At 46.7% G+C, this 12,678-nt stretch overlaps 4 protein-coding genes across 4 annotated transcripts; 2 read left to right on the plus strand and 2 right to left on the minus strand.

The window, feature by feature from the left end:
- Positions 1-20: 20 nt before the first annotated feature.
- Positions 21-1,599, minus strand: F5147DRAFT_768567 (uncharacterized protein; the record flags this gene model as incomplete). Its single annotated transcript, XM_041440989.1, has 4 exons — positions 21-179; positions 234-623; positions 679-922; positions 1,091-1,599. 4 exons carry the CDS (start codon positions 1,597-1,599, stop codon positions 21-23), a joined length of 1,302 nt encoding a protein of 433 aa, XP_041298079.1.
- Positions 1,600-2,094: 495 nt separating this feature from the next.
- On the plus strand, positions 2,095-4,219 carry F5147DRAFT_757948 (uncharacterized protein; the record flags this gene model as incomplete). The annotated part of the gene is made up of 7 exons (XM_041440389.1): positions 2,095-2,205; positions 2,274-2,340; positions 2,496-2,828; positions 2,878-3,389; positions 3,438-3,639; positions 3,727-3,955; positions 4,009-4,219. 7 exons carry the CDS (start codon positions 2,095-2,097, stop codon positions 4,217-4,219), a joined length of 1,665 nt encoding a protein of 554 aa, XP_041298080.1.
- A 195-nt stretch (positions 4,220-4,414) lies between these two features.
- Positions 4,415-4,882, minus strand: F5147DRAFT_648764 (uncharacterized protein; the record flags this gene model as incomplete). The annotated part of the gene is made up of 3 exons (XM_041433299.1): positions 4,415-4,623; positions 4,669-4,708; positions 4,814-4,882. The coding sequence occupies 3 exons, from the start codon at positions 4,880-4,882 to the stop codon at positions 4,415-4,417; spliced, it is 318 nt and encodes a 105-aa protein (XP_041298081.1).
- Positions 4,883-4,989: 107 nt separating this feature from the next.
- On the plus strand, positions 4,990-5,415 carry F5147DRAFT_742962 (uncharacterized protein; the record flags this gene model as incomplete). The annotated part of the gene is made up of 1 exon (XM_041439571.1): positions 4,990-5,415. One exon carries the CDS (start codon positions 4,990-4,992, stop codon positions 5,413-5,415), a length of 426 nt encoding a protein of 141 aa, XP_041298082.1.
- Between the last annotated feature and the right edge of the window lie 7,263 nt (positions 5,416-12,678).

Below are 12,678 nucleotides of genomic sequence, written 5' to 3' on the forward strand. Positions count from 1 at the left end.
TGAGGGGGAAGATCACAGTTTCAATAAGCTGAACAGGACTTGTACCGCTTCTCGATCCAGTAGCCAGGCGGCGCTGTAAGTGTTGATTTTGGTATAATATCATCGGCCCCATCTTCGGTTTTGACCTTCTTTGCAGGTGGCTGCATTGTAGTGGATGACTTGGAGACGCCAACAGAAGTCTGTCGCAAGAATATAAGTAGTAGCCATTGTTAATAAATAAAAAAGGAACTTACGGAAGACGTCAAACGTACAGCCTTCTTCGCTGTCTTGGTTGTTTCGACGAAGCCTGTAGGCTTCATCATACTATGATCCATGTTGAGAACCTCAATATTGTTATCCTCGTCTGAGGAATCCTTGAAGACTGGGACACGGCGTTTGGTGTCCACAGCGTTGTGCGTCTTGTTCTTTGAGCGACGGAATATGAAACTGCTCAGGCTGTCACCGCTATCCTGAGACTTATCGGCCATATCCTCCTCGACATCCATTGTTGCATCGTTGTCCACATCAGTTGGTGCATCATTGTCCGCATCGGTTGACGCATCATCCAAATCCTTCGTGTCATCCTTCAAGCCCTCCATTGGAAGTGACCCGTCCGCGGTCAGCTCAGTAGGCACATCTATAATCTGTAGTGTTTACTTACTGCATTAGAATTGAATGATATATTAAACTGCCACACACCTTAAGCGCGGATGGCTTTGGAAGGATGTCCAAGCGATCCTCTGAATCAAAAAGCTCATTGCCAAAGCCACCAACGAGAGCTTGAGAAGAATTAGCGACAACCTGAGGTGGGATTTTATGCTGGCCGGAGCTGGTGGTCACAATTGTTGTGGACGTAGGGTGGGAGCCAGATAAGTAGACGGTAGTTGGTGGCCCGTGCACTAAAGACAGTCCCATGACTGCCGTATGAGGCGGCTTGGGAGCGCTTGATACGATGTCAGACTGGTCTGGTGAAACATCTTTAACTCAACCCTGGATGCGCCTCCCTAATGAAAACTTGGACTTGGTCCTGAAATTTGAGGTCAAATTAAGGAAAAGAAGCATTGATTCGGTAAGCATCAACATCATGGTTGGAAAAGAAGTCTGGATGCACATCAACTTTCCTTTCTTGTCTTCAACACGTGCCCCTGACTGAGCTGCAAGAGCCGTGTCCTTCTCAGTCTTCTTCTTTGTCTTGATTCCATTGTCCTTCTGATTTTCTCGAGACCGAGCCTCAACATCCTCGCCTGGGTCAGCATCACGCAGCATTTGCGACATGCGCTCACTGGCCATGGTATCAGTTCCTACTCCCAGGAGTGCCTTATCTGCTTGAGCAGCAGGCTCTGACTTTTTCTTGACAGGGCGAGCGCGGGGCCTTACTGCCTTCGGCTTCTTCATCATGCTTTGCACCTCCGCCTTCTTCATCTCTTCCTGCATGGCAGACAGCCGCTGCAAACCCTCAACCGCGGCCAGTTCTTGAGCTTCACGGGTTTCCTGGGGGAGTTTGGTGTTCTTCTTCTTGGCTTGAGAACATCGCTGACTTTGTCCTTCCAGGTCGGGTAAGCCTGGGTGTTTATTTGCATTTTGTGGGCAGGTGCGACGCGGTTCATTGATATCAGTCATAACTGACAAGTAGCTAATTTCAACAGGTACTGCAGCACACAGGAGGGTGGAGAAGGGTGTAAGGAATCGGGTGGTTGGAGTTGAACTTTGAAGCGCTCGGTGCAAATTTATAAGTTCTCATACTAACTTTAAATCACTTAACCAAACAAACGCCCATTCCAGCAGTGTCAGACCATCTTTGCCTCATTACAACTGAGTGCGCACCTGAAAATCGTTCGTTATTCTAAGTGAGTTTTTTTGTCACTCATTTTCTCTTATATTCACCTGATACTACAGACCAAACGTCAACGAGAAGGCACGTGGATCCCTGGAGCCAGTCTTAGCGGCCCTACAGACAAGAAGGTACGTGAATCCTCAGAGATAGTACTGGCTATCCTTCTAACCAGACAGGCACACAGATCCCCAGAGATAGTATTGGCCATCCTGCCGACAAACAGTTGCGCCAGAGATAGTATTGGCCATCCTACCAATAAGACAGGTGCACAGTCCCCAGAGATGGTACTGGACATCCTACTAACCAGACAGGTGCACAGATCTCCAATAGTATTGGCCATCCTACGTGCGGATCCCTACGACCAGACAATCAATCGGTTCGTCAACTGGAAGGTGTGTGGATCCCTTCGTCAGGCGCATCCGTGGGTCAACGACCAGACGATTAATCGCTTCGTCAACAGAAATTGCAACGACCAGACAAACAATCGCTTTGTCAACTGAAAATTGGCCATCCTGCCAACCAGACAGGTGCGCAGTCCCCAGAGATAGTATTGGCCATCCTATTAACAACAGTCAACGACCAGATGATTAATCAGTTTGTCAACTGAAATTGGCCATCCTACCAACAAGAAGGCGTGTAAATTATTATTTCAATGAAGTACATAGACTTATTTGAACCTTAGTTACTGCAATGCCTGATAATATTCCTCGTACTCAAGTCCATCGACGAGACTTCAGCGCACTTCAGCTTCCGTGCAGAAGTTGCGCACAATGGTTCAAAACTGTTGCTGGCCGAACGAAACATTGTCTTGCTGCACACCCTGTTCCACCAGTAGTGCCTCAGGCCAGTCGCTCCCCAGAACTCAATTTTGAAATGGATGTTGATGAAGGATGCACTGACTATGATATTGACATGGGCGATCCCCCACGCCAACCGTCCCCTCAGCCAAACATCCACACAGAGTTTTTTGGGCCTGGCAATCGTCTGTATAGGAACTACCACATGGGTCTCGATGGTACGTTCATTTGCTGGCCGGTTTTATCTTATTTTTCACACGATGGTAGGCAAACCATGTGATGCAGATGGTATATATCTCCCTCCTGGCGCTCCTCCTCCTCCTCCTGAGAATGTAGCCTCGGACGACTGGACACCCTTTCATAGCCGTGCGGAATTTGAAACGGCGGAGTTTCTGTACACGCAAAATCAGATGTCGGCTGGTCAGATCAACCGACTGTTGGACTTATGGGCATCTACCCTCGCAAAGCACAATGACAGGCCACCATTTGCAGATCACCACGATCTTTACGCGGTCATTGATAGTTCACTCTTTGGAGACGTAAAATGGCAATGTTTCATGGTGGCCTATGACGGTGAGAGACCCGAAAATCCCAAGCCCTGGATGGATGATAAGTACAATGTATGGTTCCGTGACCCACGTGAGGTGACACGCAACATGCTTGCCAACTCAGCATACGCTAATGAATTTGACTACCGCCCATATCGAGAATACTCTACGGAGAACAATCAGCGTCAGTGGAAGGATTTCATGTCAGGCGACTGGGCCTGGGACCAGGCAGTAAGTACTTGACTTTCCTTCGATAATGGCTGCTAAATCTGTGTCTAGGACGAAATTGCTAAAGATCCAAACATGCTCGGCTCAACGTTCGTCCCTATCATCCTCAGTAGCGACAAAACAACTGTTTCAGTCGGTACGGGGAATAATGAATATTACCCGCTTTATGCGTCAATCGGGAATATTTGCAACAACGTTCGACGAGCCCATCGTGATGGACTAGCAATTATTGGGTTTCTCGCTATGCCAAAAAGTACGTCGCAGTGTGAACTCTTCTAGTGTATGCTAATTTATGGTCACAACACATTCATCCACTCTGCACTCACGCCTGCATGCACAGCTACAAAAGAACATGCGGATGAGCCAACCTTCCGAAATTTTTGTCGACAATTATTTCACTCGTCACTCTCGAAGATTCTCAGTTCGCTTAAGCCGGGCATGACGACACCTGAAGTCGCACGTTTTGGAGATGGTCACTACCGGCGAGTTGTATATGGGCTAGGACCTTACATCGCAGACTACGAGGAGCAAGTACTATTGACATGTATTGTTCGCAGTTGGTGTCCTAAGTACGTATCTATCATTTCATATGTTTTTTACCTTGTAACTAATACCTCTACAGATGTATGGCACCTCGTGCCAATCTTGATCAAGACTCGTTGTGTCGTTGCCGTGACTATGTAGAGGCGCTTATTGAAGAAGGTCCCTTGGGTAACTTGTGGAATGAAGCAGGGATAGTTCCAGAACTTGCCTCGTCAACATTTGCTCAAGCATTACATACAAAATATACGACTTTTTGCTGTGCCCAATGGCCTCTGCTCATCAATTACTGAGAATAAGCACATCAAAGCGGTCAAAGAACCTTGGAGATGATCGAGCCGTTTTCGCGCGCTCGGTCAAATGCTATTGATCAATCAACGGCTCGACAAAATTTCAGCAGCACGAGTTGAATTCACACGTCGAGGGATGTTAGCTGGCACCTGCCTCTCAGCAGCTATGAATGCCTTAGGTAAGTCATTCGGTTTATACTAGTACAAGATGTCCCAAACGCTAATGTACATAATAGTTCCTGGAACAATACCAGCAACAGCAACACCAGCAACAGCAACAACACCCGCAACAGCAACACCAGCAACAGCAACAACACCAGCAACAGCAACAACACCAGCAACAGCAACACCAGCAACAGCAACAACACCGGCAACAGCAACAACACCGGCACCTGCACCAGCTGCACCTTTGCAGATTAGTATTGATGGGGACCTCGAAATCGATGACGGACCAACCGTTTTACAAGCCTTCGTGCAGCTGGCAAAAACCCCCTGTAATTTTTCATTTATCTTCATTTTTCAATATTCTAACATACTGTACAGAGTGGAAAAAGCATGCTCAAACTGTCCCTGCACTCGCTGAAGAACTCAGTATACCTCGCCTTCCCGACCTCCTTGCACAGTTTTTATTCCAACAATTACACCCTGACGATCACCGTGGCCCATGTGATGTACCTCTCGCGGAATGTCCTCACTATCTCAACAAAATATTGGTTTTTAATTCAGCCTCGTCACGCTTCTATGCGCCCAGTGATTTAAGCGGTAGCGGTGGCATGCGCACTGAGCACATCCGCTCTTCTCCATCCTGGTGCAATGAGCACTCGCGCTACAACTGTGTTTTTGTAAACACAGACTCCGATTTACCTGGCATGCGAGGCCTCGAGGTTGCTCAAGTTTGCACTTTTTTTTCATTCAAGTATCGGGGTAATACATATCCCTGCGCCGTGATACACTGGTTTGACAAGGTTGGCGACACTGCAGACGAAGATACGGGAATGTGGATCGTTAGTCCCGCAGGTGGCGCATCCAAGCACGCTGTCATTCACGTCGACACTATCTATTGTGCTGCGCATCTCATTCCGGTGTATGGCATGGAGTTTTTGCCTCAGGGATTCAAATGTCACGACTCGTATGACACATTTCGAACTTACTACGTGAATAAGTATGCTGACCACCATGCATTTGAGATTGCATTTTGACAATACTTTATTTACTATAGCTATTGTACACACTTTGAATGTATACTACTATTATCTCTCTGAACATGTATTATTTCTCCTTTGCACATTAAACTCTCTTAACCGCCTTGGAGAAAAATCAACAAAACATCTTATCACTCCTTAGATTGATTTTCGCACCTTAGCACTTGCGCCAAGGTGAAAAAAGTGACATAATGATGGAAAATGATTACGAGGTTTTACTGATGTACATCACCAAAATTACCGAATCCAGAGATGGTCATATATTACCATGTCGGAGCCACCATACCTGCCATATGTATCTGGCGCAAGGTCTCAATGTAAGGCAATGTTAGGAAACTCAATTCTGACATTGTGACTGCCATATGACTATAGTCTGGCATTAGGCTAGTGTACTGATATATCAAACATTGCTATGTACACAATGCATTTAAATTTCACTCAGATTCATCAGACATTGCAATTGCGTTCGGATATAACAATGTGATGCATTAAATTAATGGTAGTACAAAGCAGTGAGGTACAATTGAGTGTATCGTTCTGAGCTTATGTATATGAATGTGGTAATCGAGAATGGACACTAGAACAGGAATATGAGCGATCTATGAGCAGGTTAATGACACCTAAAACAATACCAAAAAAAACACTCACCCACTCCAACAAGTAGCCACCAAGCACGTCTGGTCATTGTTGTAGTCTTGACCTGGTGGGTCTCCGGCCCATAGACATGCGAGAAGTCTGAATGCAGTCAAGTTAACCTTCGCACTGAATGCTCTGCGAAGTGTTAGATTAACGTGAGATGAATTTCAAAAAAAAACTCACTTGTCAGTGTCCTCTCAAAATCTCTGATCAAACAGAAAAAGCATGCTAGAAGGATATTTCAGTCCATGCGAGTAGACGATGCTGGATCCATCTGATGGATGAGATAAGTACATAATATATACTTATATGCGCATACACTCACCTTTTTGATGATAATATTGAGCTTGGTATTTGAGGCCCTCTTTGGAGGTACAAGGGCCACGGATGATACTGAGTTCAAACTACGCGAGGATACTTACTGATGAGCCTGATGAGGCAATTGAGTTAGAGCGTTTACGACATGCCATGATGATGGTGGGGGAAAGAAAGATAAAATTGAAAGATTAAGGAAAGACAAGCAAAGATCGAGTGTGGCATTATTGACGTGTTGTTTGTGTTAATAAACACAGTCATGTGACTGTCATCTACGGAAGTTTCAGTTAGTACCAGTCCGTTCATACCACCAATACAAGCACTATGCATGGCTTCGCATTACACGAGTTGCTCAGGTGCTGATCCTGCCCTCCAGACTTCATTATGACGTTCATCGCTACATGCTCACCACTAGGTGCTTTGTTTGACGAAGCTTGCACCAGTCCCTTGCAAGCTGTAGAGGTGCGTGTATTGTCCGTGTTTATACTGCTTCATCACGCACAGCTAGGCTCTGATGAACAGCCTCAGCGGTGTAAGGATTGAACATCCTCTATGCACGGACTATGAGTCTGACTAGGCGCTCGAAGCTGTCCACGTGACTCACCGCATCCTCTTCATATCCGAGCCATGCCACTTTCCATTAAACTTACCTTGTGCTCTCAAAGATGCAGAATGGCAAACCCGTTATTAATCTCTACTTGGATGCGAAGACTTCTTCTGCGGGAAAGTTTGTCTCTGTTTGCCTTCAAATTATATGGAACTTTGATAGCAGCATTTTAGGTATATCGGCATTTTCAGATCACATTTACCACTGCAGCGAGCGCAGCTCAGTTTATTGATGCCGTCCGACCAGTTTGTCCTTATAGATTGAATCCACAACCGCAGCCTCTGGTTACTCGCATCCCTCCTGTAGCTACGACAGGCCTTATTGACGACATTCCCCATCAAGGTACTATACGCACAGCTGTTTCACAAGCTTGGCCATCAATGAGTGGGGCTCCATTCAGACTCGCGCCGACTACACTTCTTTCAGAAAATCCATCATCCGAATCTAGTTTACCAGTATTCGCACTATTGACGCCAGTTAATTTTACTCCTGTGGCTCTGAGCAGCAGTTCTATGAAAATGACATCTGTGACTACACCATCTCATGACGGCACCTTCGTTATACCTACAGAAACACCTTGGATAATCCTCCCAAAGTCCACCCAATGCCAAGCACTGTCTGGCTCCATCTACTCTACCAAAGGCTCTTTACTTGATTCTTCCCAACCATCCTCGTCTACTCTCAGTAGTCCGAACATGATGCCCCCGCCTCCACTGCCCTCGAGCGTCACATGATCTCTTCAATGAAGTGCAATCGGAAAGTCGACTATCAGAAGTTTGTAATTCAATTCGAGCCCAGCTTGTTGCATCAGTGACTGCATGACACTCCGGCCCTTCACAAGTTATCCCATGCAGAACTAGAATCCATTGTAGCACAAGTCATCGGAGAGGAAGGTTTTGCTCAACTGGTAAGCATTCTCGGAGTCGTCGAATTAATAAACCATAACCCCAGATGACGCTGCTAATCAGATTCCCCAGCTTGCTTCCTTGGACACCATGTGGAGAGTGAAGGGTTTTTTTGGTCAATAATACCTGACAGTCTTGAACGCTACCCATTTATTGTTATCCTTTGGAATGCTGCCTTGTATATGTATAAAGTCTCTTCAATCACGGTCGTTACTATCAAGCACCTATCTCATACCTCGCTTCCATTGATGTACCAACAACTTGCAATTCATGAACACTTTCCACACCGACACTATAGTAGTGCTCTGGCGGCGAGCGCCCTTTAGGTACTTTACTGTTTCACTCATTTTTCGTTGTATTACTCTATATAATACATTGGATGTATCTGGATATGTCTGATATCTGGCTGACAGCTACTCTACTGGATGACTTGTGTCTGACAGATGGTATGTTTGATGTCATTGTATCGCTACAATATTTCAAATGTCGGATATCACAGGTATGTGTAATTGGCGGCGTCAGAAAATTCAATATATCATGTGATCTCTGGATTTGGTAATTTTGGTGATGTACGAACGACGCACTCAGAATGCAAACCCTGTGGATAATCGGAACCGCGCTGCAAAACAACCCAGCTGCTCAACTCAACTCGCCGTAAGTCATGCTCGTCTTTCAATGCACCTTCTTCCTAACACGCACCCGGTTCATAATCCAAATTCAATTCACCCTAACTAAAGTACTTTGTGTTCATGTTCTATTTGATAACAGTACCTCGATCTTGACCCTCTCCCCACACTCCTCAAATACCTCTCCCCTCGTCCAACTCCGCTGAGACCCGCTCGCGAACGCGCTTTCTGGGCTCCTGAAACTGAATGTTGCTGCTGTTCAAAAGATGAGTGTGGTGGAGGGATGGAGCGCGTTGAGGATGTGCTTAGAAGGTGTGTATCGTTCCACAACCCTACCTTTTTTTCATGACGATTGACACTCACACCTGACGAATACCAGACTCAGAAATCCGTGTTCGCGGAAAATCCACATTCCTACTAAACACACACCTCCTCCCGACTACCCCTTCGTCCCAAGTTAACCTCCAACCAAACATAAGCCTCCCCACCTTAGAAAATGCATCACCCCCGATCCACGCAAATTCACGCTCTCTGATTCATCGTCCGTCTCTAGTTCTAACGCTCGCTGCGATTCAGGAAGAGGGAGAGCAAAGGGTGTCTTTGCTCGGCGATGCGTCGCCTTGATCGAACCTGTCCAGTTCGGTGTTGATGGCGAGAGAGATAGAGATGACGAATTTCAGGATAATATTGTTAGGTGAGTGCGATCCCAATCGCACCTTTCCTTCTTTCCACTCCTACATTGGGTTGTTGATATTGGGATGGAACTAGGATTTTGTATACATTCGCGACGAGCTGCAACGGCGCTTTTTCAGCTGCACAGAAACGCAGTCTCTGGGGGTTATTTAGGAAGGCTTACTACGACGCAAGGAGAGGAGAACTTGAATTTTGGATTGACGAGTGGGGAGTGTGAGGAGTTCAGTGGGCTGTGAGGTCATAGTGTGATGCGTGCGGCAGGGGCGATGCAGCTCTGGATTGTACTTGAGGTGAAATGGGATGGCGTTTCTTTGATTTTGTTTCAACAGCATTGTACTGCACTGATGTTAATGAATTCTGATATCAGATGATCGTTAGTTAGTGATATCGCCACTTTAGTTCTTTTATCTAGCCCAACTTGAACGGGTCACAAAGTAGGTGCTCTGATCTGCATCGACACCTATATAATATTCTCAATTCCCGAATCCATCTTCATCTTCGGTATCCGGTTTCGATGACTGATATCAAGCTGATTCGGGCGATAACAAACCTCGATTATCGATGCTTTGGCATCCATCGAGCCTGACTTGATAGGGAGACATCCTTAGGGTCTTTTGATCTGCGGCCGTATTAAGTTGCTATGTTCATTGTTGAAGCTATGTTGTAGCTAGGATTTTATACACGTTCGTCATGAATTGCAATGGCAAATTTTGAGCTGCAGAAATGAATAGATAGCGTACATTGCAGACAGAGGTGACGAGTTGTATGTTATCAATATCGTACATCAAAGACGGCTCGAAATACACCAGCGGGAGTGGGTAAAGCATATCAAGGTCGTCGGGATAGAAAGGCATGCGACTCGTGAAGGATGAGGGAATTTAATGATGACCGTCTGTGTATTCAGGAGAGAGACAACAGAGAAAAAGCCAGAAGCGAGTCCAAAGTCCAGCCTGTCTTATCGTTGCATCTGGGCGTGAGGTCGTAGCTATGCCAGTAGCATCGCCAACGGTAGGTGTGGAGGATGAACCAGAGATCGCAGTCTGTGGTTGCGAAGATGACTGGGTGACATTGGGCTTTGGAGGCCGTGAGCTACTTGCGGTAGTAGGGATCTTCGGAGGAAATAGTTTTTTCCGTTTCTCCCTCGCGCAAGCATTTCTCTACGTCAAATTAGGTGGTGTAGGATGATCAAGGAAGAGAAGGAACATACACGTTTGCCCTTCGCATACGGGACCTCAACAACTGCGGGACTGGGTTTTTGAGACTCAATGCCCTCACCTCTTTGTCTGCGCTGTTTCAAAAAGTTTCGAGCCCAATGGAGAGGGGAGGACAGTGGTGTAGCACGAGCACTGGAGGGGCTGCGGTTGCGGTGGAATAAACGGCCGAGAAGTGTGCCGCCAGGTGATACTGAGGAGGCGACACGCCTTCGTGCAGAGGACTGAGAATATGTCAGAGGTCAGGAAAATAAAATAAAATTGATAGTGAATCGTGTTGACATACATGGGAACGATTTGGTGGAACTCCGTCGAAAAAACCCTGGGGTATCTGATAAGCAGGCGGACGTCGTTGGACCGGAGGTTGTGTAGCACTATTCTAGAGCATATATGTTGAGAACAACAAGATCTTTTAATGAAGGGGTCACGTACATGGAGTGCCAACTTGTTGACCAGGCAGAGCGCATTCAGCTGTGAGAATATACAATAGGCATTCATATCGACTCACCTTTGGATCCGAAAGTAGGTCATCGAGGCCGGCTTCTCTGACAATTGCAGCAACATCCCATGTGTATGCGTTTGTGTCCTCGCAGCTAGTGGCTAGTAGCTTTCCATCTTCCGAAAACGATACGGAGTTAATGTAGTCTGCGTGCCGGAGGGGCGGACCGATAAGTTGTCCATTGTCGAGGTCCCACAATAGCACTGTATTATTGTCCAATGCATATGATGCACTTGCGAGGATGCGGTCATTAGGTGATATTGCAAGGCAAGTCACTGTCCCTGTATGTCCTTTGAGAGTTGCGACAAGCTCGCCTGTCTTTGTGTCCCACATTTTGATGGAGCACTCGATGGGTTCTCCATGCCCGCCTGGGGGCCCATCATATCCACCAGTCGCAATCATGGACATGTCTGGTGAATAGACCACTCTCCACACGTAGGTGTGCCCAGTCTCGATTGGCTCGAGGATTGTCTCTCCGCTTTCTACGTCCCATTGCCTTGCGGTCCCATCGTTAGATCCGCTTAACACTCTTTGACCACCTCGACTCCAGCAGACAGACGCCACTGACTGTGTGTGCCCCATCCATTTAGCGATGACTTTGCTTGTGTCGATGTCCCACAACCTCACTCCGCCGTCCTCACTTCCGCTAACCACTTTCTTCTCATCCGGAGACAACGCTATACAATACACTCCACCTTCTCCGTCTCTCCAGTCTTCTCCTATCTGTTTCCCGCTCTTCAAGTTCCATACCCGTAGCGAGCCGTCATCTGAACAAGTGATGATTCGCTGTCCGCCTGGCAGGTGTATGGCGCCTCGCAGCGATTTGGTGTGTCCTTTGAATTCCTGGTGGGGTTTTATTGCTAATGTCTCTTTCGTTTCAGCGGTGGATGAAGCCATACTCCAGAATTTCAACTATGGAGTGCAGCACCATCTCAGCTTCCATTTGTCAGATTTCAAAATTATCACTTACGAGGAGGTCTAAGCAGCGATAGGCAGGCAGCAAGGAATGGTGGTTTTGGTGGAAAGTCACAATTGAATCCACTGCTTCCTTGTACGTTGTTGTACATGCTGTATCCTCGTGTTTGCTTCATAGCTTATACACAGCATAGATGATAGGCTGTGCACCTGAAGCGCCTAAGTATCATATGATCATATGTCGTTAAGCTTCAGTTCATCATTATTTGATTCTCAACAAACATGGAAGGCAAGAAGCCGGCTACTATGAAGGCAGGACAGTTAAGCTCGATCCTGGAATGATCTTGAGATGTGTGTTCCGTCTCCGATGATCGAACGTTGTGTGTGTCATGGTTGCTTACGATGGAATATAGCTATTTCCGAATATCGATATTGCGAATGGTGACCATACTGCCGTGGATTGATGTTGACATAGACCTGAAGAAACTAGGGATATGGCAACTCCTGCACAACCTCCTCCTACTCTGAAAGGACAGAAATTGGACACAAAGAAAAACCTCCTAGGTACAAGCGACACGCTCAAAATGCAAACCCGTTGATAACCATCCCCCTCCTCCCAACCTCAGTTGACCTGCGATCAAACACAAGCCCCCCTCTATCTCAGAAAACGCACCAGTCCCAACTTTTCATGTCAATTCCCATGCTTCGATGGTCTCTGATCCGTGATTCATCTCCATCTCTGCTCTCACGCTCGCTACAACTAGGAGGAGGGAGAGCAGCAGTGTTCTTGGCTCGATGCATTGATATCAGCATTGATCGAACCTGGTTCTGTTTGGTGTTGGGTGCGGGATGG

The sequence above is a fragment of the Suillus discolor genome (assembly GCF_016758755.1).
Source record: "Suillus discolor strain FC423 chromosome Unknown F5147scaffold_5, whole genome shotgun sequence".
Taxonomy (NCBI): Eukaryota; Fungi; Basidiomycota; class Agaricomycetes; order Boletales; family Suillaceae; genus Suillus; species Suillus discolor.